This window comes from Chelon labrosus (genome assembly GCF_963514085.1).
Source record: "Chelon labrosus genome assembly, chromosome: 9".
Taxonomy (NCBI): domain Eukaryota; kingdom Metazoa; phylum Chordata; class Actinopteri; order Mugiliformes; family Mugilidae; genus Chelon; species Chelon labrosus.
Genome location: NC_140359.1, coordinates 15,611,951 through 15,639,579, shown reverse-complemented (window position 1 = coordinate 15,639,579; position 27,629 = coordinate 15,611,951). Strand labels below are relative to the sequence as shown.

The window sequence follows — 27,629 nt, the reverse complement described above, 5'->3', positions numbered from 1 at the left end:
TTTAAATGCTGTAACTGGTTACTTTCCATGTTTAAAAGCTAGCCCTGAGCTAGCAAAATATATAAATAAGATTTACACAATGAGCCCATTTTAAAAATTCTTTATTAATTTTTTTTTTTATAATCAAGGTTTGATACTTGAAGCAAGAATAATGAACAAAAATGCTGAGCAGACCTCCACACGAGGCTTTCATCCTGGCATGTCTTCGTCTGATTTGCTTTCTTGATTTTCACGTGACCTCCGATGTTCTCCATTTCTCATGATGCGTTATGGCAAGGTGCAAGGAACACAAACAAGGGGAAACATTTAAAACCCACCTCCCTCACATATACCCTCTTCAGCACAACCACAAAACAAAAATGAAAAAGACAAAAACTAAAAAAACAAACAAAAAAAACAGATATATGGTCATGTTATTTACACAGCTTTCACTCATTTTCTAGACCTTAATTACAAACATACATCTATCTTTCCACAGCACATTTCTCCAACCTACAGTGTCCCTTTGGGTCGCTATCAACTACTCCTCCTCCTCCTCAAAAGCTCTCGTGCCTACAGTGCTATACAGAATCCAGAGAGTGGCAGTCTGATAAAAGACTTGGCAGTATAATCTGTGTCAGACGTCTCTGTCACACTCTGTAGACTTCCTGTCACTAATAATCTACAACTCACTGCTTAAATTGCTTCTTAAAGCCACAATGACTTAGAGATTCTTGGTTTGATGTCATTAAAACAACAACAAAAAAATATGTTCTTTATACCCGTACCAAGGTGCAAAATGTCAAAATGTCAGGGGCACAATGCCTCTAAATAAACCCCAACCAGTAATCCAGCCTGGTGACATACAGGACATTAGGAACAGGGTCCTCTGAACATAGTGTTTGTACCACGTATAGCACCTCAAAGTGGTTTTAAATCCAGGCACCTCTCAATTTTTCCATTTCCTACACAACAACTACACACAAAACAGTCTCCTACAAACACTTCCAGGCTCACCTCTATGGCACTTTCAGATCTTTACAGTGGTAACAATTATCGAAGGCAAACAACACAATGAACCATTACCCGTCTCAGCTTCCCTCTGGGAAGCTACAATTTTCAAACATAAAAGAAATTAAGTTTTTCTTGGACCAGAACAACTCAGATTGGTCAATTTAATGGCTCCTTGTATTTGTAATAAGTCTACTGAACTGGGGCATCTGAGAAATAACCATTAAAGAACCAAGACGTGGAAGTGCTAAGAGGGATATAAGCACAGCTGGAACAAGAAACAGGCTAAAAATGAACAGTGGAGTGATAACCCAGATATTCAATTCTTCTAATTTAGATGCAAGTCTCAGACGTTCTGCCGAGAGTCAATTTTATAACCGCCCCCCCCCGCCCCCCATAAAAAAACAAAAAACAAAGCAGGAAATCCATAGTGACAGGTTCCCAAAAGGCCAAAGACATGAGGCACATATTCACACACAATCTTAGGCCTTTAAGGTCTATCAAGAACAGTTTCTGTAGCGATCTCCAGCCCCATCACCAGGTGGTTTTAAACAGTCAAGTCAACGTGTGATTATTTGGAGTCATCCTGAATCAGTTCCTGTTTTGTTTGTGCAGAAAATGCCGATCTGAGAAGGCGTGCGAATGCAAATGAACGGTGACAAAAAATAATCTCACGACACTTGACTGCACCTGTGCGCTGAGCTAGACTGCAGACAAACACTGAGGCCGGTGACTAAACCTCTCAAACTAAACAATGTTCCTCTGCAAGAAGAATGAAACCCTCCCAAGTTGGTATTTCCATGGGCAGCACATGCAATAAACAACCAACCACGCAGTGTGACAGAGTCACTACAGTAGAATGTTTACGGGAAGAGGAAAGGTTTTCCCCTCCTACCAAGAACTGCCAGTGAGATCTGTGGAATGTGTTTGTCATTTTCTTCAATAAGTGCAGAGTGCATGTTAATGAAGCAAGGTAGGAAGGAATGCATGTTTAGATGGACTACTGTGTCCACAGTCAGGATAACAGGAAGCAACAGAAATGGAAAGAAATAGAAAGCAGGCAATGATTTGTGCAGCGTCAACACAGACAGCAAGAATTTGTCCTTTGTGGTAAGTCTTTGTGATTGGTGTAAACTGTGGCAACAGGAATACGCTCTCTTTTAACTTGAAATGTCAATCTACTCAATTCAGTTTACTCGTTTTAATGTCATAGAGCACTATTGATGAAACTATCCACCTCCTTACATAACCAGTCTACTGCAACGAGTTTTCCCGTTTATATCTTGAATACCCCCACGATGAGAGAGAGAGAAAATACTGTTAAGGAGGTGTAAACAAAATTCCAGATTTGGCAACATTATAATTTTGGGGTTTTCTATAATGAAACACTGATTCCTACCTAAAAAATACATGATACACAAGTAGTAGTAAATGGGGACTGTTGACACTGGAACTTTCTTGGACATTATTCTAAAATGGAAAGAATTATGTAAGACCCTATTATACAAGTAGACAAAATAAAAAAAAAAAAAAAGAATGACTGCCACAGAATAAAAGGAACACAGTTCTTTGTCACCAAAAAGAGAGAGAGTACTTTCAGCTAAATTTGCCAAATGTCCTTCTTATTCCACCTGTGTTAAACTGAGGGTCGGGGGCTGGCTAAGAAAAAAAGTTCATCTGGAATGTTGCTAGGGATTGTTGCTAGGCAGGACTCAGACGAAAGACTGTCATTGAGATAGGCAGTGACTGTTTCCGCCCATCCACTAGCCAATGGAACGTCCTGAATTGTAGCGGGTCGGGCAAAGGGTCCTTAAATGGCGATTTTGGACATTTGCTCTTCAAGTGTGATGATTCGCTTCTCCTGACTGCTGATGAGGTCCTTGAGGGATTTGATTTCTTTCAAGATCTCCTCCAGCTTGGCTTCAGATTTCTGTGTGAAACACAAGAGACAATTTTTAGGTATTTATTTAAACGCACAACCATCGTCACGCGTCAAATGTCAGAAATATCTCAGTCGAGTGCAATGCAACTCCTTTATCATAAGTGCTACCGGCAAGAGCTGGTACTCTGAGGGTTAACATCTTTTGCCAGCACTGGAACCCAGTGGGCTGTGATTACAGAGCAGGAGAGCAGAGAGACGCATGGGCTGGGTCCCAGGAGGGCGGCTGTGTTGTGGGTGAGATGCGGCAAGACGCCCAGGAACAGGCGCCCAGGGCAGCAGCAGACCCCTCGGTTTGTGGGTCAGAGAGTGGTATGAACAACTATCTACAAACTGCCTCATAAAGACAGCCAGCAATCTGCCGTGACTCCAGCATATACAGTTAGGCTTCAGAGGGATGAGGCTAGCTGTGGGGGGCATTAATGAGATGGAGGTTGGAGTTAAGATGACAGACCTCAGTTCTGTTTGGTAATGTCTGCAGCCATAAGGCTCTTCTTACGTATAAATCAACAATGTAAAATATCTTCTGCAGACCAGATTATTTATTATTCCATACTGTCCTCATTTAGTTAGTGGAAATTAACTATTAAATCAAATGTAACATTCATCAACACTTACAATTGAAGGAGTTGGAGAGGCAGGCTTGTTGGCGGGGCTGGAGTTCTCCGCGTTCTTGGTGACCTTGCTGTCCAGGATGTTCTTTTTCACCACCTTGAATTCGCGATTCTTGCCCGGGACATAGCCGTTCTTGAGGGAGATAAGGATGGGGTCACCATTCTTGCCTTCAAACCACTCCTCAGCCTCCAGGGCGGGGTCTGGTCCAGCTGTGTCAGGGTACAAGTCGTCCTGGAACAGGTCGGACTGATGGGGAAGGACAAGAGCTGTGAGGAATACTCTGTGGCCAGCATACTATGAGACAAGGCCTCACTATGCTGCATGTGATACAACAAGCAGATTAGAGGTTTAATAACGGTACACAAAGAGGGCCCCTAGGACTCACCTTTCTAGGTACAGTCATCACAATAGGCTCGCACTTCCTTTCATGCAGTTTGTAGAACCTGGCAACATGCAAATTCAAACCAGTTACTCACACTTCAGTGCAGTAAAGTAGGTTGCAAAGTTCATATGATTACATTATGCCCTCTAGTGGTGAAGCCATGGAGGAACATAGCCACCCAGACTAGCTTACCGAGCAATTTCACACTTATTGACATCCAGGCCTCTCTTGGGCATGTAGCCCATGCCCCTCTGAGGCTCCTTGGTGGCAAAGGTGCTGAGGAAGTGAACATAGGGAGCCTCGTCCGTGATTTCAAAGTAACGGATGCTGCTGTCACCCTGTCAAGACATAAGAGGTGTTTTATTTTCGCTGCGTTCGCACAGTGGGGGGGGTGAATTGTTGGGTGGTTAAAAAGGAACTTACCTTTCCACAGAGGTAAACAACATTTGTGTCTGGGTCATAGAAGGGCAAGAGTACTCCATTGCTGGTGTCCATCTCATTAACGGTCATGGGCTCCTCCATGTTTTGCTTTTTCAGAAAAAAGAAAAAAGAAAAAAGTAAGTAAGAAAGAGTTCTATTGAAGATTATGACAGACAGAAGCTCTGAGAAACGTAAAAGTGGTTCTTATCCTGACTTCATCATATTACGTATTATAAGTATAGGTGTAAATGTGATGTCCATTTTTCATTTATACAGTTGACCTAAATTCAAAGACTGAAGAATCTAAATCATGTGGTGTACATTCAATTTTGTGCATGAATTAAACACTAAAACAGCACAAAATATAGAACCCATAATCACTGAACTTATGCAGTGCTGTCAACACTTAAGAAGCAGCTTACCGTGTTCCAGAGGGCCAGCTGTCTCTCACTCATGCGGCTGAAGCCAGTGGTGAGGACGTTGCCATCAGAGAGGAAAATGGCCCTCATGGGTCGAGCGCCCTCGTGTGCCTTCTCTTTCTCCTGTGAAGTACAGGATTAGAGGTGAGCCAAAGTCCCCACTTTCTCAAAACTTCGTGTCCATTTTGGCTGCACGACCGCACATTATGGTCGGAGTTGGCTACACACACACACAGCAATGAAACTACACTCACCGAGCACTTTATTAGGAACGCCTGTATATTTACATATTCATGTAATCTTCCAAGCAGACCGTGCAATCAAGTGAGAGGAGCAGAGTACATATTTGGTACGATGTTTGAATTGGGGATTTCATAATGCCAGAAAAGTTTTTAATACAAAAAACAAACAGGAAATCAAGCTCTGTAATGATGGTAGCCTACAATGAACAGCAAACGGCTTACAATATGGGCTACTTTGTGAAAGTTGTGTGTGGAGATGCCGCTGTCGCAATCAACCAGTCACAAGTCACATTTCGTTCAAACATTTTGATGAAAAGTAAAAAATTTAAACCTTTCACTTAGAATTCAGTTTACAGATGTGGATGCCTGTTTTGTTTTTGTCACAGCGGACCTGTTGCTGCATCTGCATGTTATTACTGTCCAGTGTAGTATCAATTCTAATGGCATCCTGATATTCCAAATAAGTGCAGAGTGAATGTAAATTTAGAGATGATTCAGTAAGTTAATTTCAACCCAGGCCCTCCAGATGAAGCAGGTCTTCCCAACTGCAACCCGAATTCACTCAAGCAAAATTAATAATTACCTCTGACACACCGCGGAAGGATTTAAACAATTAAAACATAAAATGTCGCAATAAAGAATTTGTTGTAAACTGCTCACAGCAATAATCGTCTCCTTGCGTGGGTCAATGACACGGATGGCCTTGTCCTTGCAGGAGGTGCAGATGAGGCTACCACTGCGGTTCCAGCTCACGTTGTAAATGACATCAGGATGCATGTCCTCTAGGTTGATCATGGGCTCACCAGTGCCCACGTTCCAGATGATGATCTGGTTGTCACAACCTGATGACAGATTGAAGTAGGTGAGGGCGATCTTGGCAGTAGCACATGGTAGTCATAAACATAATTTGTGTTTAAGGAAGCTGCCACAACAGTGTTTAAAGTTTTGTGTTTAACTTTAATGTCAGCAACTTCTGAAGACCAGGACAGCTGGATTTAAGGAGATGGCCGGGCCTCTTACCTGCACTAAGAAGGACGTTACGCGCCGTTGGATGCCACGTGATGATGCCAACGCGCTTGGAGTGGCCCTCCAGTACAACCACTGGCTCAGACATGGAAGTGATAAGGCCATTCTCAGGAATCTGCCAAACCTGTGGTGGCCATGAATAGATCAAGTCAGAAGCAGAGAGTGGCAATAAAAGCTGACAAATATACACAGTCTCAAGTATTTCCCTGTCTTGAGTAGCAGTTTACTGTGTTGCTCCACAAAGACTAGCAATAAGCTGTAGTTACCAAAAAGAACCTGCGGGGGGCAGCAGTGACTAAGACTTTTACAGCAAGTTATTTAGTGACTGGAACACAGTTAAATTTAAGTTTGATGCCACTGCAGTTTATACAATACTTAACATTAAATGAATGAATTATCAGAAAGTTAGTGACACTACCTTTCTGATAATAGCCACATGCACTTATAGTATATTTGGATTTTCATTCATATTTGGTGGAGGCTGAGAACATATCAAACAACTGACACTGTGTGATGTTTGTTCTGCTTCCATGACAGTTACGGCCCAGCCACTGTTTGTTTAAGATAAAATATTTGTGGGTTGTTGCATATAGTCATACCTTTGCCTCCCAACATGTTGCTAAGACTTCAGACCTAAGCTTCACATTTGAATGTTTAGAAAAAAGGTCCATATGTACGGTCACCTTCACATTCTATAGATTATCATACTTTGGAAAGAAAAAAGTAAAATAATCAATCATGACTGAAACATTTACTATTTAGTGCTTCTTTTGTGGCATTCATCTATTCAGCTAAAAAGTTTTAAAAGGAGCGGTCTCATCATGTGATGGAGGTGTTACACCCCGTTTACATCATGCAGCATTTCTCCTTTGGTTTTCTGTATACACCCATAATAAAACCCCCTCCTGTTGGATCTAAACTAAACATTGCCCAGAGCCTATTAAGGCTGCAAAATGTACCTTCGAAAGATCGAACGCAATGAAGGCCAGAACCATGAGTGGTTCCTTTCTCTGGGCTTATGCTTTTGAAAACACGCAATAACTATGGCTTTGATTCAGATGGAGTTCAACAGGAAGTCAGGACTTTCAGGTGAGGAAGTGGTAGCCACATAAACAGACTGAAAACCAACCCTAGCCTTTCAACGTCCAAATAAGGACATGTGGAGGAAAGCACAACTACAGTCTCAAAAAAGTCAGTGACCTCAGCTCAATAAACAGCTAAATCATTCCCCAGCTCTGATTCCTACAACACATATTTGAGCCTAATCTAATCCAGAGGGTGAGGCCTGCAGCCATCGCTGGGTTACAAACAGCCCGGCCTTACGCAATAAGAGCATGTAGTCTCTTGTCACTTATTGGTTCAAGAATGCGTGCTGCCGTTTTCCCTCCATTAATAGGTCTGAGGTGAAGAGTAAAGGGTGAGGCAAACCTTACCATCACTGTGCAGTCCTCGGAGCCACTGGCGATGACCTGGTCATTGTGAGGGCACCAGTCAATGTCCAACACCGGGCCTGTGTGACCACACACTGTGGGGTAGGATTTGTCAATGCGTCCCGTCTATAAAGACAAACAAGACAAAGTAATAAGATTAGTCTTAGTCTAGTCCTCAGAGAACATTGTCCATGCTGGAGGAGTGAGCGTGTTTTGAAACAGGACAATTACAGTATAATCCTAAATCCCACCTGCAAAAACAAGCTCTCTCTCTCTCTCTCTCTTGCTCTCTCACTCTCTCTCTCTCATATTCACAAGCATGCACACGCCGCCTAACAAAAGGCACTTAAATGGATTAATCCTACATTCAGATATTAAATGTGACTGATGCAGTGCTAATTAAGGCAAAATCAACAACACACCCATCAACATAAATCTTATTTCTTTTTGTACAACAACTGAAACATTGCGTACCAACATCACAAAAAAGGTATGGTTAAAAAGGTAGCTTTTACAAATACAAACTAATATAAACAACATATGTTTAATCACATTTACTCAAAGTTGGGTCAGAAGACTGAAAAAAAAAAAAAAAGTGTGGAGTCAAGAACATCCTGCTGCACAAAAACCTCCTAGCCTAGCATGCACTGCTGAAATTATGTTCAAAATATTGAGACTCCTTACATACATCATTGCAATATTATGAGCAATGAGTAAAACAAGTCCAAATGCCCAAAACCGTAAAACCATCCGCCTTGATCTGTCACACCACAGCTCAGCCAAAAAAAGAGGCTTGGGTTTTATTGGCGCTACACAGAAGCAAACACAGATTAGATTTAGCCCCTACTGGACCACCCAGAGTAATTAAGGAAAGTTGCTAGTGATGTCATTATACACTAGATGCATGCCAAAGAAAGCTTAGTTTTCTACAGCAACTCCTTACTTTAAAATGGTAAACCTAAATCAAGCACAGGACTGTGCCCCTTACGTAATCTACTTATACAACTGAGAAGGTTACAAATGAGTTTCTGATGTGTGCACGCACAAACACAAACAGAAATAACCTTCGGTGACACTGTGAATCCTCAACTCAACCTGCAGCTGGATGTTACCTCTGAACCCTATGAGCCAGGGGAACCAGGTGCTCTCTCTACATGCAAACCCACGCTGCAATGGCCTGTGCGAGACACACCCTGTTCTCTGCTGACGAAAAGTACCACCGCAGGGCCAGAGAGATGATGTCACCTACTGTGGAAAGAGTCCTGCTGCTGCAGCCCTATTTAAAGAATGATGGCTTCCCTAATCCAAGAAAGACTCGCTCACTGCCCACAGCTATTCTGCTATTATACTAGGAATGGCAACAAGAATCGAGAACGAGGAGCAACAAAATCTCAATGCTGTATATCCAGTCATGAGTAAGGGGTACAATCCAAAGCACATGAGAACATAACTCGAAGCAATTTCAACAAAATATGTAAGCTCCTATAACCGTGAATCAGGCACTAAGTAATCACACAGTATTCTTAGTGGATTTAGGATGACAGTGTAATCAAAACAGTCCTCACAGAAGTACAATGGATTTATTATTTTATTTTTTTTTAGTTATAACGTGGTCCTCCATTTTTGGCCAGCCTCAATGCACGGTTATCATCATTTGCATTCACCGTTTGCGTTTCAATAGTGGCTCAGGGCCACTTTATTCTATTCTACTTTTTGTTTTAAAACGTGTTGTGTCTTCCCCCTCTCCTCTTTGCAGGCCAACCTGGTGTGGACACATTAAACTGATCTGATTTGACAGCAGTACAGTAAACTAACTTCAGTTTCATTGGTAGTTCACTGATCAGATGAACTAGCAAGTTTAGTCAGTTGTTCTTGGCTACAAACCACCAGTATAAGTTAAGTTCAGACAGACTCCAAATGGTTCATTGTGGTTTTGCAGACTAATAATTGAATGTAGCTAGTGCTCTCATAATGACAGCTATCCGACAGGTTGCTAGTGTGCCTTTTCACAAAACCGTGTAGATTCTGTAGTACAGTTTCGGTGATATAGTACCAGTTCACTGAGAAGGTTCAACAACTGTCAAGAGTAATAAGTGGACTGAGAGATTCTGTTATTTTTACAGAATGTGCCTTATCTCTGGACATTTTCCTCTCGCTTCTCTGGTGTTTGCTGTTAAATTTCTCACTGCTAGCATTTGAAAAGTCCTGGAACTCTGTGCTCTGTGTATGCATCTTTGTTTTATCAAAGAGTTTACAGTAAAAGGAGTTATTTTTTCATTCCTTCTCGACAGCTGAGCAGAACGTAGATTGCAGCGGTCAGCTTTACCTTTGTCATTATCGATTATCCAAACATATTTCCAAGCTGCTGCCATCGCTACTCCTCCGCCTACCTGAGCAGCAACGAGAGGTTAACACTACATTAAAGTGGCATTGGGCTCGGTTGTGTGCGAGCTGCTATACAAATATGAGCACAAGTACAGGAGACAGCATTGGGCTGACTACTATTGACACTCTGGTGTCGATAGTAGTCTAAGTAAACAAGTGTCTTTTATGTAATTTGTTCTCTCCTGCACACCATGCCATGTTTATAATTAATAAAAAATACAAAATAAACTAGATGTACATGAAATAAATGCAGTTCACATAAACAACTGAATTTCAGCTTCAACTAACCTGGCATATGGTTGTTGAATTATTTGATGGAGCCACTTGTTAGACTGTATGTTCAAGTATTACATAAAACAGTCGTCACTTATTGCTCAGGCGCTCCTGCCCGTAGACATTTCCCTGCTTCTGCTAACACAGCCTAGCAGTAGATAATTCAATCCTACAATTGCGGTAACCAATTCACCGGCTTCATATCTCAAACATTTATTAGCTTCCTCAGTCAGTGCAGTCCTGCAGTGCCCGTAGATACAAATATGCAAACATGCATATTACGGTTAGTGACTCTGTACTATATGAAAATATGAGGCCATGGAGTCATCTGACCGAGACAAACGTAGGCTCTGACACACACTCCAACTTCAAGCTTAGTGATCAAAGTCCAGTGTACGTGAGAATGAACTGAGTGTGGATGTGTAGTATGTGAAAATCACAAGATCTTGTCCAAACCTCGCCCCTGAACACACCCTGAAATCTACCCCGAAGCAGAGTTTACAGAGAGCAGACTTTGACACCACTGTCAACAGGGATCTCTGAGCCACCATTCAGTATCGCGTAACACTGCCATTTTGAGTCGGATGACCTCTTGATAAATTTCCGCTTTCGTTTAAACAAATTACACATAATTGACATTACGAGGCAGACATGTTGTCCGTGCATATTAATGTCACCACTTAACTTAGCTAAAACTATTACCCCCACATGATTTCCGAAAGGCAGAAGGAACAGGATGTAAAGCAGGAAGGACATGGACTAATGACCAGGTGTAGTAACGGAAACAGCACAAACAAGTCTGACAAAGAACAATCCGATCACAATGATAAGATGAACAACAATTTAAAGTTATGTCCCATTGTACCTATTATTTTTGTAATAATTCTACAGTTTAACATTAAGGATTGTGTTCAGTCAAGTACATTTTACACACCCACAACAAGCAAGTGGTATCGACAAGGTGCAAACCAGAAATGACCATTTCTACGATCACTGGTGCCGTACATATGTTCATACAAGGGTTATGATGATACTTTAGTGTCTTTGTGTGTCTGTTATGCACAAACGCAGCCATTTAAAGTGATTCACACAATGGTGCTGCCACAGATCCTAAGGTTTATAGGACAAAACAGGCAAAGATGATTACCTGAGAATGTTGAATCAGTTTAACCCCTTTGATTACAAATACACTGCCAAACTTGTCCATGTGCAGACATCGTGGAGTGCAAAACTTTGTGCCTGTGCTTAATGCAGCCTGGCTGACAGATTCTCCAAAGATTAGGACCACCTATGCAAAGACTGACTTGTAGAAATGAGCCGTAAAGCACCAGTAACCCTTTAGCTAAGCTTGGGAGCTCAACCTGCTGATCATCCCAGGCAGGGCAGAGGTGGTCGACAGTTCGCCCAAAAAGCCAAGCGTTCTTCACATTCCACACCTCGGCCTCAGGCAGCTCTGGTATGGGTATGACTAATGAGAGCAAGAGGGCCGCCAGGGTGTCAAATGTAGCACCCTTTGAGGTGTTGATGGTGTTTGTGTCTGATATCCTCCAATAAGAATTTCAGGGTCTGAAGAGCGAACACAAGTCTTGCCTCAAGCCTGTGTGAAGATACGATAGTATGATACACAAGGTAGGAATGCAGTTTGAAAGAAGTGAGATTGCAATAATTCACAGCATTGGCAGCTACCAACAACCAAAGCTGTACAAAAGGTATAAGCCAACTCAAACCTCACTACACTCAGCAACTTAACCTGTGGCAACTTGTTGCATTCTCCCCTCTGTCCCTCTGAAAAAGTCATGCTTGAGGCCAAGTTGCAAGTCTGTATGTGTCTTAAAAAGCACACAACGTTGTTTGCCACCCACCAGCTGACAGACGTGATAGAATAACTAGGAGCACTATGATGACTCTGATTGGACAAACTGAAGTCTTAACTTTGGCAACAACTCAAAACGGCTTCAAAGTCAAGCTGTTTCAATGTGCTTGATTTGGTCAGAAACAAATCTCGGCGTACGTTTTTTCTTTTTTTTTTTTTATATCCCTTTCACACAGACACAAAGTTGTTGTTTTTACTTGCATTAGTTATTGTATATTTGTTGGACAAGACTTAAGTATAAAGACTTCTTGACAAGGAAGGGAGCTTGTTTAACCCATTCAGACCGGATCACGCATCTGTGCGTGTTTACCTTTAAGACCGGATCACTCATCTATGCGTAGCTACCATTAAGACCGGCAAACGCGTCTGTGTCATTTTAAGCCTTGTCGTCTTTTTCGAGGCACATGGCCAATTATATGCACTGTGATTGGCTGAAATATTCTTGGGGTGAGTGACAGAGATGCTTAGGGATTTTTTTTAAACTCATGCGACTAATAAAACGCTTTGTGATTGGTCGAAATAAGCCTACACGTGGAGTATGTTTTGGTCGAAAATTTTAAACACCGTGCTAGCGATCCGTCATGGCTGACTCAAGTGAAGGAAGTGATATTGACGAAGTAATTGGAAAAATAGATCTTTACTGATTTTCAAAAATGTTTGGTGTTTATTGATTTTTAAAAAAAATGCATTTGAAGATTATGCCCTAGCAAGTCAGTCAAGTTGAAAGCCAAAGAAGTAAGCTGTCAAATGCTTTTTATCTCATGTTTTTATCTGCTACAGAGCCTGAGAAATTAAGGTTTTAGTAAGCGTTGACATATTTTGAAAAACCTCAGGTTTTGAGAGGGGGTTTACAGAAGAGTATTTAGGCCTGAATGGGTTAAAAGAGACTTTCTTTAAAATGGTGATGAAACTAGCCTGACTAGTTGCACCCCACCTTTACTTTAAGCCACTGTTAAATTTATAGTTTGTGTAATTGTAATAAACATGTCTAGAATATTGCACAATATTGCACAATATTTTAGACATAGCATGCCTAAAACATCGTGCAAGCACAAAGATAAGGGATATCAGTCCACTGTCATTTCATTATCAGATGTAACCACCACTAACTGGATTATTCAATTCAGATGTGAAATCTTTTCTGATGGAAAACATTTATGGCTTTATTTGAACTTAATGTTGTAATGATTCCTAATTTTTTGTATGCCTAAGGTTCGTCATGACTATCAAGATCTTACGTCATAGCAGACTAGTGAGCAGCGGTAAAGAACATCACGCTCTCGCAAAAAAAAAAAACAAGGGGGGGGTAACAGACTAAACCAGCCAGGCAAGAATATCATCTCCAAGGCGACCGGTCCACAGGTATATGAAACGTCAGCGCAACTTAAAATATAAATGTATCCAAAACAAGAATAAAATTAAATAAATAATACACCCACGCCAACAGCAAGGGGCTACGTTGAGCAGCCGAATACCTAACATGTCCATAACTGCACTATAGACATTCGAATCCTTTGAGAGGAATGTCTGAGGCCTAGAAAACAACCAGTTGCATAGCAACAAGTAAGACTGCAGAAAATGAGAGTGAATCACACGGCGATCCATACAAAGCACAACGCCGAAACACAAAAAAAATGTATGAACAACACTCCCTCAAGGCAAGAGAGGACATTCTTTTCATTCACACAAGAGGCCTGCACACTTCCTCTCTCCTCTCAGCTCAACATGTGATTCACACATGCAGACCACTAAAGGGTCTTCCATGCATGCTGTCCAGCGCTGCTCAGAGCTCCATGGAAATTTCCACTTTTACAAGTCTCTGTTCCTGTATGGTTGAGACAAACAGCTGAGGCGGTAGTAGCAGCGGTGCCGTCACACCCGGAACCTTTTCTTCAGATTTACAACCCTCTTAATGATAGAGCAGGAACAATACAATGTAAAACCCTCCAAACCTGAGCTATCTATAGCTGAAGAGATTAAACAGACATACCTGTACAGAGATGTGATATATTCTGTAGCTTTCAGGCCTGGGACAATTTCGCCAGTTTGGAAGTATTTGTGGGAACTGAAATTCTGATACCAAATGGGTATAAAAGTGTCCTTGATGCGCAAGATATTTACTAACACGTAACTGCAGTTAACTCTAAAGGTACAATTAGCTGCTTGGTGGTCACTGATGACTGACAACAGAGAAAAAAGCATTTCCAGTCTGTCTAAGCCCACGGAGATACACTATGAGTAAGACCTCTAATAAAAATCAGAAGGGTCACAAAGCTCTATCATGCCTTTGATCAGACTGCTCTAAATAGACTTTGTATTCCCTCTGAGGGACGGCCTCTGTCAACACTGTCTCCACATCTTCCTTCTGTCTCCCCAGTGCATGCTGTGTCAAACAACATGATTAACTGGAAACAGACAGCATGCGAATGAGAAAATTATTTTAAAAATAACGTAGTATACGAACGGCAGCCCACCGGGGGCGTTCATGTGCACCTGTAAATAATTTGTGAAATAACTGCTCTTTTTGTAGTAGCCTTTCAGTGAATCAAATGGCATTGCACTCACAGTTTCATATTCAAGCATTTCATACTTCAAATTTTAACTACAGCTTTCTATTTAGTGATCTGGGAGTCATCTGATTACATTAATATAATTATTTAAACATGGCACTGGGATACAGTGAGTGACTCTGACAGAAACAACATCTGACTTCAACCCAGTTCTCTCATCTTGGCCGCTCTTCATATTTTGGCCTATCCCAGAATTCACATGTGTACTGACACTGCATGAAGCAGCCAATGGCAGGGCAGGGAGGAAATGGTCTTGGAAGGCTGTCAGGCAGGGAGCAGTGAATGACCATATATGGTAAAATCTGCAGTCAGCAGGACTGAGCGGCATAAGCGGCAAAAGCAGAGGCAACTGAGCGGTATAGAGGTCTTGGATAACAAACTGACCAAAGTATGGGGAACGACCCTGGGTATCACGCACACACGGCGCATTTTTGCAGCTTATTTAGCAGCGAAACTGGCACACATGAGACAAAACCAGAAATAATGTGTCACAGTGCACACACCCAGGGATTACTAACAGAAAGGGCTGAGCGCTGGATGAACGGTGCATTCAGAGATTGAATCTAAGTCACACATGCACTCCACATTTGATCATGCTTTCTGTACAACAGCAGCATTGCTGATATTAGGCGCTGAAGGCCAAAACAATGTAGACAGCAGGATTCTTACCATGCCCATTCATGAAAACTTAAACTAAGAGAGGGACGTAAATCAAAATGACTGTAATAATTTACTGACACCTCCACTCCTCTTAGCCTGATCAGACAGAGCGGAATTATCAGGAATGTTTCACCACACACTTGCTGGCTGCTGTATTCACTCCCTCAACTTCCTTCATATGGAAATGAGGGAATAAATTAGCAGGCATCCAGCTAAGAACGAGAAAGGGGTAGATTGAAAGCATGAGGAAAGGGAATGACATGTGTTGGGCCGGACATCTGATCCCCTCTCTATAAATCCCTGTGTTCTGACAAGAGGAAGCAACAATACTCATGGCTGTGCTGAGTCAGGGCGGCCTGCCGCACTAACCCACATCCTAGTGAGTCACACAAAGAGCCACCTCTATCAGTTGAGTGCTCAAAATGAGGCTCAGACCTCAGGTCACAGATCCACATCAACTTCTGGATTTATGGTGATGTGCAATTCTAGAAAGAAATACTCATTTATTTTTAATAATAATAATAATAATAATAATTGATAATATACTTATCCTAAATGCTCTCCCAGCATTATTGCATCTACATAACAAAGGCAGTGTGCAGTTGCATATGGCTTAATTGTGATGGGGGAAGGAGCATCATCACACTTCAGCCCCCACCCCAACCAAAGTGAGGTAACGACAAAGGGCTGCGCTGGGAGTAAGTGCAGGACAAAGGCCCCGAGCAGCTGGCTGCCCACAGAGACTGAGAGCAACACAGTAGAGGCAGATGGGTTAGCCGGACAGATGCACCCTCACATTAGGGACGGGAAGGGGTGGGAGGGTTGGGACGTTGTGGGGATGTGCTTCCTTGCATCAACACCCAAATTATGAAAACATGAGTAGTCTTATCCATAAAGCAGGACTGTGTCTGAAGAGGCTCATAAAAGAAAACACTTTGTGCAGCTGGTAACACAACCCACAGAAGAGCAAGTGTCCTTACAATTTAGCTTAACTAATTTGTAACTAAGAGGCAACATCATAATGTTCTTCGATGTAGTTTATTAGTGCAGAGATCAACTCTGTAACATTGAGCCACTGCACTGCAGTCTAGTCAAACTGCTACAAGAACAGACTTGTCCCACTTTTGAGACCTGCTCTGCCTTTTGAGGCTATACTGAGATTTCCAGATGGATTTGCTTTGTCAGAAAAATTCATTTAAGAATAGCACTGGCAAAGGCGAAGAAATAGAAGTCAAAAGAAAAGAAAACACAGTTTTTAAACACCATTAACTTAAGATCTTAACTAAATGTAGATGTCCCAATGACAGCTTTTCCCTTTTAAGCTTAGCTCCAAAACTGGTTTGGTGGCGATGTGTACTAGTCCACAGTCGTAACACAAAAATCAATAATGGCAAAACATGGCATTCTCCTTTGAGCTGCAGCATCTTGAGGCATGTGCCGGTTGAAATGAGGAGAGAAATAAATCTGAAGAGGTAGTTTGTCAAACCTGCCAGCTCACATGTGGGAAGATGTAAAAATCAAGAGAGCTTTTTTTTAATGTCTCTTTTGAGGAAATTGCCCGAGGCTTCCTCTGCACATGAAGGCCTCACTCTTTTAATTCGATAGTCAAAGTAGACTTTGTTCAGGAGACCTGCCATGACTGTACTGGGACATGGTATGCAGAGGGCAGCTCAGTCAAACACAGACACAGAGAAGAGAGCAGGAGGAGTGTGAAACCGGTCGAGCTTGCAGCCCACCTCCAGTACAAGTATTGAATGAGGTGCTGAGAGGTGTAAGCTGTGCGATGACAGGCCCAAGGATCCAGTCCCCTATGCCAGAGCCTTCTCATATGACATGTCAGTGTAGTGGTGTACGCTAATTACAGGGCCAGGGTAGATCTGTCAACAGTACAGCCATGCTTATGTCACTCACAGTGTGAAGACCTGCCACTTGTCCATCGCTCGGTGTTGGCAAACAGAAACACAAGCAGCCAAGCAATTCACCACTATCAACCACAATGGCACCCAATGGTTCTATGGGGGATATGCCAGGCGACCTTAATTCACCCAATTATGACAGCATGCTAAAACAAAAGGAAGGGATGAAGGGTATTCACTCAGCTAAGTGGCTCTTTACAGCCAAACACAAATACAGTCTTGCCTGACCCAAGTGTGAATCTGTGGAGCGATTCCTTTTATGGAGAATCAGGAGACTAGAGTAGTTTCTGTTGTACACACGAGAGTCTATGAAAAGGTCACGGGTAAACATTAACCCCAAGGCACACCAATACGAAAAGTCAACAGCTCTGTTCGTAAGATGTTAAGTCTTCAATGCAAATGATTATTTGGTGAACACAAAAACGGGGAACAAGCTGTTGTTCTCAAAATTTTTAGTTCAACTTTTGTTTGCCATTATGATCAGAGTGCACTGAAGTATCATAAAGAAGCAGTAAACATGTTTGCGCATTCAGTTTTCTCTATCCGGGTCTGGTGCCCTGCCCAAGCCAACAATACACCGCGGCACGACAAACTCACCTTGTGAAGAGGGAGAACGAGGAAAGCTCCGCCGCCGCTGGCCTCAATAATTATGGCAACAAACTTGGGGTTGACTGCACAGAAGGAGCTGTCCCATGTGACCCTTGAAACCCGGATATCATCGTAGCATTGGTCATTCCTCACCGCCTGGCCGAAGACGTGACGGAATTTGCTCTGCCGTACAACTCGTCTCATATCTGTGGAAAGGACAAAAACTGTTATTCATTTCAAGATATGTACTGCTGAAGTTCATATACATAAAATCAGTAACAAAAAGACAAGTGTTCTTGGTTGGAGACTGCAGAATGAACCAGCGAATACAGTCTATTTGAAAACACATTTCACACATTTCCTTTGCAGATGTGTTTTACTCTTGAGCACTGTGGTGCTGATGAGTACATGGTGAGTACAGTACACGAAGAAGACCTTTCTACCATTTTTTCACTCTTCTTAATTCTTTGGTTGGGTGCAGAACATTTTGTGCCATGTGGAATCTTTTAATGTCATTTATTGTGGTGGGTGACAAGTTTTTTCCAAGGTACTGACCTATAAAACAAACTTGTCGTTTTATTTATGGTCTTTCATGCCAAAAATTTAACATCTGATATACTAACAGCATTATCTGTGGCACACTTAGAGCTACTTCCGAAGGAAAATGGGACATACCTAATTCAAACAAAAAAAAAAGACTTTGTGGTCAGCTCAGCAGAAATCTTCACCCAAACAACAATCTGCTGGCAGACAAGCGTACTTTAGAAAACACGCTCATCCAAAACGTTTAGAGTCCCACTGCTCCGCTTACAATAACAGCCCACTTCCAAAGAAAATTGAAAGCCGCCCGACTTCACATGAACAATCAGAAACAGGTCCGACCTCACCTAGAAGCTACAGATATGCAAACAGTCTTAAGTGGTATTGGTTTTGTGAAGTTCCTCAAGTCTTTATTTTTTTTTTCATATGGCACATGGGAACAGTTTCCCAGCCTGAATCACCACGACCAAAGCATAGCACAGGATGTGGGACATGTTTTGAAGGTGGTTTTCCATTGTGTGTGTGTTTGTGTGCAAGAGAGAGAGAGAGAGAGAGAGAGAGAGAGAAGGAAAGAATGAGTGCGAGCAAGAAACTCTTGTGTGGCATGTTTCGGACAGGCAAAAGATCGCAATACAAGCAGGAAGTTCGTCCTGTTGGGATGTGGGAGTATCAAAACGGCTCAGCTCTTGGGTACAACAAATGTAAATGTCATTATTATCTGACTGTGTACATATGTTAAAAACATTTTTTACTGTTAAAGCTAAACACTAACAGCAGGCAAAAATATTTATTTGTTCAAACTAAGTTGACTGGTCAATTACATCTTTAATTTCATTTGTTTTTGCTCAAATGGAGGATTTTCAAGAGTTATAAATCTGACAAGTGCATTTGACAAGGAAACCGAATTTGATTATTCCAAAAAGAAATGACCAAGACACTATCTCACATTAACAATGGCACTGAATTAATTTAAAGGAAGGAAATATACAAATGCCAAAGGTCTTAAAAGGAAGAAAATCCCTAATTTCACAGGAAGCAACTGGCAGCCAAAAAAAGTCTGCCTTTTGTAAATGCCGACAAAACCTTGCTTTTCAAGCATGCCAAAAACTTGGAAATCCGGAAATGTTCTTTCTTAACAAACGTAATTTGATGGCCGTCTGGGGAAACAATCAACAATACAAACGGTGTGGCTTGTTCCCTTACCTTTAGAGCTATATATATATATATATATGTCACATTGTCTGCTTGGAATAGCAGCAAGACGCAAAAAGACACTTAAATCAGCTGCGTTTTGATTGGGGGCTTATTTTCAGTCTCGAAAACACTTTGTAGTGCATGATCATTTTTAAGCTTTTCCTCTTATGCAACTGTCCCATTGACATACAGAAGGCAGCCCACACACTGAATGTCAGGTATGTGCTGTATGTGTACACAGTGTGGCAACCTTAAAGATCCCCTTTAGGTATGTCTGAAGATATATACGCACATAAAGTCTGTCACAGGTTTAAAAAAACAAAAAACTGCAAAACCTGTTAATTGCAAAGGTTCGACTACTGGACAGATGTTTCTTAAATCACCAATAAGTTTCCACATCACACTTTGATATGTGTGTTTTGGATCACGATTGGCTTCCAGGTTATAAGTTATGAGTCACAGGTACTTTCAGTCCTCTCCTGTCAAACACTGAACAGACATTCTTGTAAAGCAATGCTGACAAAAACACACTCCTTTGACTCCTGTGGACTTCGTGTACATTATGCATTTAGTAGGAACCGTTTTCTAATTTGGGATTTGAACACTTGTGTGATCTAAGACCAAAGATGCATGGAAACACTTGAGCAATATCCAAACAAAGACATTGTGCCAAACATGCAATTTGAAACTGGCGTGCCATGTTGGCATACCAAGCATGTCAAGGTCCCCAGAATGCTACAAGCAGTAAGTAAGCAATTGTAATGTTTAGGAGAATAAAAACCAAGACCATACTAGCTAGCGAACTTGTCTGCCATTGTTTCCATTGCTGATAATAATGCCACATCACTGAGACAAGGCCTGACCTGCCTTTAACTGTTGGTAAATGTTTTAATGTGTCAGAAATATTGCTTGGCCCAGTCTTTTGGGAGTCGGAGTAACTTCAGTAGACTCCAGCAGCATTAGAGTTCTCGTTAGAAACAGAAGCTAGAGAAGAAAATCGTTATTTGCTTTGCCTACACACTGCTTAGAAGAAACCCAATAAAACCAAGAAATACACACAGGTGTCTTAAAATGTTACTGATAATACTGAAATGCAAACAACTGTTAAACTAAATGATGTGTCTCCGTGTTTGGAATTACTCCCTACGTTGCAAAACCAGATCGACCTTATAAAAGCTCAGATTAGTCAACAAGAGTTTTACAGCTAGAAACCAAACCAACCAGTAAATTATGGGAAGGAATGGAAAGAAGATGAGGACAAGGACAGCCGAGAATCTGGAGAATTATATAGGTGCTGTAGATATTAAATGAAGCCTGTCCTTGTGGCGTATTCCTCACCTGGAACAGATTTTGATGGACTATTTTGGTTTCAAAACCCAAAGCAAAGTGAAGGAAGGGCTTGAAGGACATACCTATCAGGCAACAGAGATGCAGGAGATTTTTTGAAACCTCAAAAGCCAAAGTTATTACATAGCTAGTCATTAGCACTTCAGTGTTGAAACTATTGTCCAATCAAATATTAGCAGACAGATTCATCTTTGTCAAGATTACTGACCTTGCATTTGAAACCTTTGTGGCAGGGGTTGGGCATTATCAGATTACACACCGTTGGTCAGAGTAGACTGGGCGTGGTTGCTGTGATTATGCAACGCTGGGTCTAAGTCATGAGGTGTGGTGGTAACATGTCCTAACAATCCTTTTATGGATGGTTGTACAACTTTTTAGTGACGGAGTCTTCACTGAAGTCTAGCAATTGCACCCGAGTTACATTTAGGTCAGAAGAACTGCACCTGCACATAAAATAATCAGTGCACAGCTCAAGTCCTGGACTGAGTGGAGTCGAATGGCTGATAGTGACGCAGCTCAAAACAGCTGTGATTGATGCAAATACATTTTATCGTCTACGTCTCTCAGTGGCTGAACCAGTACGTAACAATTCTCCCTCCTTATACCTCCTTCACACCATAAACTCAGGGTTACCCTAACCCTAACCCTAACCCTGTTAACATTTGCATCTGAATATATTTTGAATATACTTAGGAAGGTGATAGTATTCATACAAATAGCGAACATTTAAAGGACAGCTCACACGAACCAGAAAGGCAGGGTCATTCTGCTAAAAACTTGCCTTATCCAAATAGTCAACTTCCGGTTAGACCCCTGTGGTGGTTACCTCAGAAATCACGGGACTTAATAGTAAACACAGTCATTCTCAACACAAAAGATAACCAATTAAAATTTAAACACAATGACAATAGGATTCCCGTTATCTGTCAAAAATACAAAAGCCAAATGAAATAAACAAAAAATTACCTCAGTATAATTGAATATAAACTGAATACTGTTCCACATTGTAATTTTTTTATTTTTTTTTTTAAACCGTGACAATTCCCAAGCATCAATGTCACAATGCTAATGACATTTGCATGTAACCACGTCAGCCGGGCCCTGTTGAGGCAGTGAAGGTTTCACGCTGGTCTGACAGTCTCAGACATGCACCAGAGACACGGAGACAATCCTCAGGGGTAGGCCAACCCGATGACACTCTCCTGAGATTTACAGTTCACTGATCCGAGCCTAATTCAAGCAAAAGCAAAGACCTCAAGTACATGTTGGGCAAATCAAACAAAAGAAGATCTATGTACCTTACTGCCTCCTGAGCCACCAGAGCTGACCCTGATGTGCAGAGACAGAAGGAGGACCCCAGCGCCTGAGGGTATAACCAACAGACATGGAGCCAGTGTGGCACAGTTTTTAGCATCCGTGACTGGACTCCTTAGCCACACTCATATCTCACAGATCTGTTAGGACATTCAATGGCAGTCTAGTAATGTGTAACTAGTATCAAGCAACAATGAAAGAAAGGTGATAAGAATGTAGGTCTTTCATGCGTCCTACTGAGCTCACGTCTACCCTCACAGCCACAGAACAGACTGCCTTCCATTAAACCAAGGGGGAAATTGTTTTGCTCTGACATAAGGCTGCAAAACAGCTACAGAGAGCAAAAAAAAGAAAACGAAAGCTTAAAGAGGGCTCGTGTTTGGACAGTCAAGCAAAACCCGATTCCTTTAACATTTGGTATTGGGGGAAAGAAACCCCTCTCTGTCACTCGATCCAGGATACATATCAGTAACTGTATACTGCGATCAATAAAGGAGTTGAAGGTGACCGTTGTCACTGCACTGGGATTTTTCACGTGCATTAACATGTACATTTATGACACAACCTCAGGATCAAGAGAACGTCACACGGCCCATCCCTGCCATGTTCAGTTATGTTCACACCTTCAAATTATAGCATGGGCCACCCCATTCTGTCAACAGACATTTGTACTCCAACTGGTTTCTCATTGACAGGGCTAATGCACATTGATAATTTTATATATATTACTGCCTGACCCTGAAGAACAACAGTAAAGACGTTGTTATTTGCAGAGATGCTAGGACACTAAACTACTTAACTTCTACAGTCAATAGATTAAAACTTATTGGCTACTAAGGCTCTGTAAAACCCAAAGATAATCTCTTATTCCGGGCAATAAAAAACGAGGGTGAGCAATGTCAATAAACCCTCTACAGACTTCTTTTTACCACAGTGTTGTTGGGATAGAAAACTGTCGTTGATGCTCTGTTTTTCATAGAGCTCTTGGCGAGTAAGAGGTGACATAACATGAAAATCCCAGCCACAAATCAGGATGAGCTGATGTGGGAGAAGGAGGGGCAACAGAATTAGAGCCTGAATAGTCTACACGACAAGTTTCTTTTAATTTTTTTACAAAACTGCTGTACACTGTATACAACTGCCTACTATTTGTTAGTACAGTAGTAGTAGTAGTACAATGACTGAGAAGCATTACAAAATATACACACATAATACAAATAGTAGAACCACAACATTCTTCTCTTTGTGCAGGACTGTTGTGTTTATACAGCCACTTGCCAGATTATTAGGTACACTAGTGAAATCAAATGGATTCTAATATAACTGTCCAGCACTTAATCTTAGCTTTGTGAAGATTATGGTATTGAGCATTTGTTTAAAATAGCTGAGAGAGTTGTTGGTTCATCTACATTTTCATTTTGGAGGCCATTTAGCGTTGAACTGTACTGTGTTGTAGCGACACGTAATCTAAAATGATCTTACGGTTGAATTAGCACCTTTCTTACACTGTTTCAACATAAAATGAAGATTATAATAGTCATGAAGTGGGATTTGGATCAAGTCTGCTACATTAGAATGAACTGGTTTTCAGTAGAGTTCGTTATGTTTTGCCAAAACAACTATTTCATCTAGAGCTGTTTACCTTGAAAACAGCCTGCAGTCTAAAGTGGAGGGGACCCGCATGCATTAAACTCTCTGAGGATACAATCAACAAATAAAACAAGGTTCTTCCATGTTTCTCGACTGGTCTTATCTGCTAGATGTTTAGTTTTGCAGTTCCTTTGTTTGTTGGTTCTTTTCATCATTGTTGTTATTGCCGGCTTCCCATCAATGCGGCAGCTAGCGCCATCTTGGTACCCACAGCACAAGTCTCTGCTGGTCACGCATACACAGGTACATGTGATAAGTGTATGTACTGGTATTTTATCGACAGGCAGCTTCATGCTGAAACTTTAGATGTACCAATCATCAATGATCACAGACCTTCCTTTTCCCACACTCGGGTACCCAAGCCACCCCTCGCCCCCACTACACAAACCAGTGATGTCGCCTCAGTGCTCTCCACACACTGGCTGCCTTTTGCCTTTTGTCACCAAGACCACATGAGACGCCACCTAAATCCCCTTCCTGTATCCAAGGCCACGGACTACTATTGTAATCAGATTCCAGCTACATTCCTGCGATTTTTGCAACAATGAGATACGGTGCTGTTTTTGCACCTCTCTCAAAGAGTGGCCACACAATCTGCCCTGCCATCAGTGTACGTACGACAGAAACACAACACTTTACACATCCTCGTTTCAAGGAATGCTGTTGTATTATTTAACACTGTATGGAGGATGAGATTAACAGACATGAGAGCAATGTGACTTAATGTTCAATGAGCCAATCAAATGCCTCACATATTGTGTCTCAGATATTTACAGAAAGATTGCAACACAAGTCACTTTTTCCAACTTCCTCATTCCATAACCGGAAAAACGGAAACGTCTGCATGTTTAGTGACACTGACTATGCCTTAAACCCCATCTACACCGTGAGACCTAAACGTCTGAACCCTAAACCTTTTATACGACTTACAAGTCAGGGTTGAACAGGGACCATTTTAAAGTACTATAAAATTAAAAGCTCAAATTTTTTTTTTTTGGTGCTTGTGTGCAGGGTGACGTTCATTGGTATCTGCAGCAATGCAAACTGAACATATAAAATCTACCTACGTCTTTCCTGTTCATACAAAACAATTAACACACAACAGGCCTAAAGAAAAGAAGAAGTAAGACAAATTCCTAAAGCTGCTTTCTGCTCAAATTTATACACGTACAAACCACATGCCTTCCTCTTTCTGATCAGCTACTTCACCTTTCCTCGAGTGAATAATGCACAAACCACTGCTCCATTTCAACAGATGTGGTCAGTTGGTGTGGGAAAGACCAATGGAAGAAAACCATGCTAGTGCGGGCACACCTGCTGGAATCGCTAACCGTCGAAGCATTACAAAGGGTCTACTGTGGCTGAGTTTGCAATGAAAACTTCCAAACATTTGCAACATATATGAAACTGGAAGAGATACTAACTGTGGCTTATGAAATGAAGAATAACGTCTGGTTTCATATTCAATTAATCACACATACACATCTTTAAACAGAAAACATTGTACCACATAAACAACTAGAAGTACAGATTTAGGCATGTGATCCCCGTCATCTACCGCATGCTAGTCGAAACAAGCATACACACCAACATACTAAACAGGTGGTTGGTTAAAGGGATACACATGTCCACATGTGGTCGGAAAAGCCATCAGGAAATATGCAACAAACTCCTTATAATAATTCAATTTTAATTCAGTTTTCTTTTAAGCTATTCAAGTTGACTTACTACATGTTGAAAATAACAGGCAGAGCGTTATCTGGGAGAAGGTGGGAACTGAGATAACATCTAGCAAAGACAGGACTGGACACAAACTGAGGTATGTCAGACATGTTCAAAGAATGCAATCTTTGATGTAAAGGCCAAGCTACTGACCAAATGCTTGTTTCCACAAGATGGGGATTATTACAGAAGCGTCTATTTAATATAGACATTCTTTCACAAAGCAAGCCACTACAACAATTTTAACAGACTTGAGTAAATTAAGATGGCCAGCAGGGAACAGCTGGACTCAGAGATAGAAGTCAACCGCCACAGATGAAATAAATGTAATGGATATGTTAAAAACGCACTTGAGAGTTCACCACAGCCCCATACAAGGGTGCCTTGCTGCAGCTGATAGGAACTAACACTCCCTCACATCTTATGCTTAGTTTCCCTCTGCTTCCTGACCCACTTCCTCTCTCAGCCGAGCCATAGGAAGGCTGGTTACGCACTTGTGAAGACCTTGTACTGCAGCACAACAAGCTGAGGTTGATGCGTCTGGAATGGCTAACAAGTCCAAACACAGCTGTAGTACGGTTGACCCCTTCACCTGCTTCGCAACCCTGGGCCAGATTTGCTGAGAGGGGGGAACTCCTTCGGCTCCACAGCTTATTACACATGGGAAATAGTTCAAGTCAGGGGCCAAATATGTAAGTCATGCTGCCCTTTTGTCACACCAACCACAGCCATTACAAATCAAACTACCCCATTGTGGAGAACAGGCAAATGAGCCTGTGGTGGCGTGAGGGGACAGAGGGGGTTTCATAGTTGACCATTTGGGACATCATCCGGCCACTAGGGCTCGATCGCAGGGACTATTACTGAAAGGAGCGGGGCAGCTGTCAAGCCTTTATCTTTACTTATCGAACAATGTCCACTTTTTGTTCAGTTTCCAGTAGCAGCGTTGGTCTTTGAAGACCCAACGGAAGTCACTTTATCCACCAAAAAGCGCCAAACACTCCACTAAATTATAAAGATTTACAGATTTACTTTTCTATTTCATGTAACTGTTAAGTGAATAATCATAGCCTTTTAAGTAAACTGAACGAAACAAAGGAAAACGATGTTCATTTGAGGCCCTACTTGTGAAACACTTATTAATGCACACACCCATTTTAATTACAACACATGTGGTCCAGTTGTGGAAAGTTTAATTAAAATATTTAGGCAGTAAGCTTAGTTTCTTTGAATGTGATGTATTAACACTGGATCATAATTAAACCAAACTGACAATAGCCAACTACTACAACATGCATTATTTCACACTAAAAATCCTCCACGTGTTATGTTCAATCAAGAGGCAATAATCTATGTGTCTGGAAGGTGCTATGACCCTTTTTTTTTTTCCATGTATCTCTCATTCCTCTGTGTTAGTGGGTCAAATCTGAAGCTGGCATCTGGATGAATACGTTGGTTTTCAATGAATGGGGCGCAGTTTAACCGTGTGTGTAAACGGAAGCGTTGATTCTTGGATGTTTCTTTTCGATGTATGCATGTATGGAGCCTATTATTCAGTTTGAACAGCCTCTATTAAGGCCAGTGCTGAATGCCAGCGGCCAGGGCGCGGTTGTTGCTGCCTGCACCTCCGTCTATGTGGATCTTGATAAGTTTTCCTGCCGCACTATGGTTAAGCTACCCCACCCCGCTCAATAACGTACAACAGCGCGTTTAATCATCCAGTGAAATGCCAATAAAACCCCAACCAAACCCGAAATGAATCAAACACATTTATTTTAAAAACAACCATGTCTTCAGTTATCGGTTAGAAACTTTTGTACCGCTGTCAGTTCACTGTCGTTAGAGGCTAATGCTAGCTAAAAAAAAAAAAAAAAAAAAGACAGTTTAACAGACTATTCATTTTAGCTAGCGCATGCACTTTCCTGTCTGGACTGCTGCGGTTTTCAGGACCAACCAACACAACTGCGACCAAATAAGGAGCGAAAAAAAACCCCTAACAGAAATAATCCAAACACTCAGCTATTCTCTGTAACCTACCTTCTGAGAGGAAAATTAAAGTATTCCCGAAATCCGAATGATATAACACAACCCAGACGAGTATCCCAATTGATTCCTCCCTCTGCCGGAGCCGCTG

At 41.6% G+C, this 27,629-nt stretch overlaps 1 protein-coding gene across 1 annotated transcript; it reads right to left on the bottom strand.

Annotated features, from left to right (window-relative positions):
• Window positions 1–85: 85 nt before the first annotated feature.
• LOC311492897 (coronin-1C-A) lies at window positions 86–27,629 on the bottom strand. The gene is made up of 11 exons (XM_084551338.1): window positions 27,533–27,629; window positions 17,738–17,934; window positions 7,467–7,589; window positions 6,028–6,157; window positions 5,668–5,849; window positions 4,769–4,888; window positions 4,350–4,454; window positions 4,119–4,264; window positions 3,930–3,987; window positions 3,548–3,790; window positions 86–2,920 (listed from the first exon to the last, which is right to left on the bottom strand). The coding sequence occupies exons 2-11, from the start codon at window positions 17,930–17,932 to the stop codon at window positions 2,801–2,803; spliced, it is 1,422 nt and encodes a 473-aa protein (XP_084407464.1). The 5' UTR covers window positions 17,933–17,934; window positions 27,533–27,629; the 3' UTR covers window positions 86–2,800.

Bases quoted from the DNA above. Each gene is read 5' to 3' on its own strand.
- LOC311492897 (XM_084551338.1), bottom strand. From the start codon at position 17,932: ATGAGACGAGTTGTACGGCAGAGCAAATTCCGTCACGTCTTCGGCCAG. The intron at 7,590-17,737 runs GTGAGTTTGTCG...TTGTCTTTATAG, and splicing joins TCGTTCTCCCTCTTCACAAG to ACGGGACGCATTGACAAATC. The intron at 6,158-7,466 runs GTAAGGTTTGCC...TGGCCACCACAG, and splicing joins CCGAGGACTGCACAGTGATG to GTTTGGCAGATTCCTGAGAA.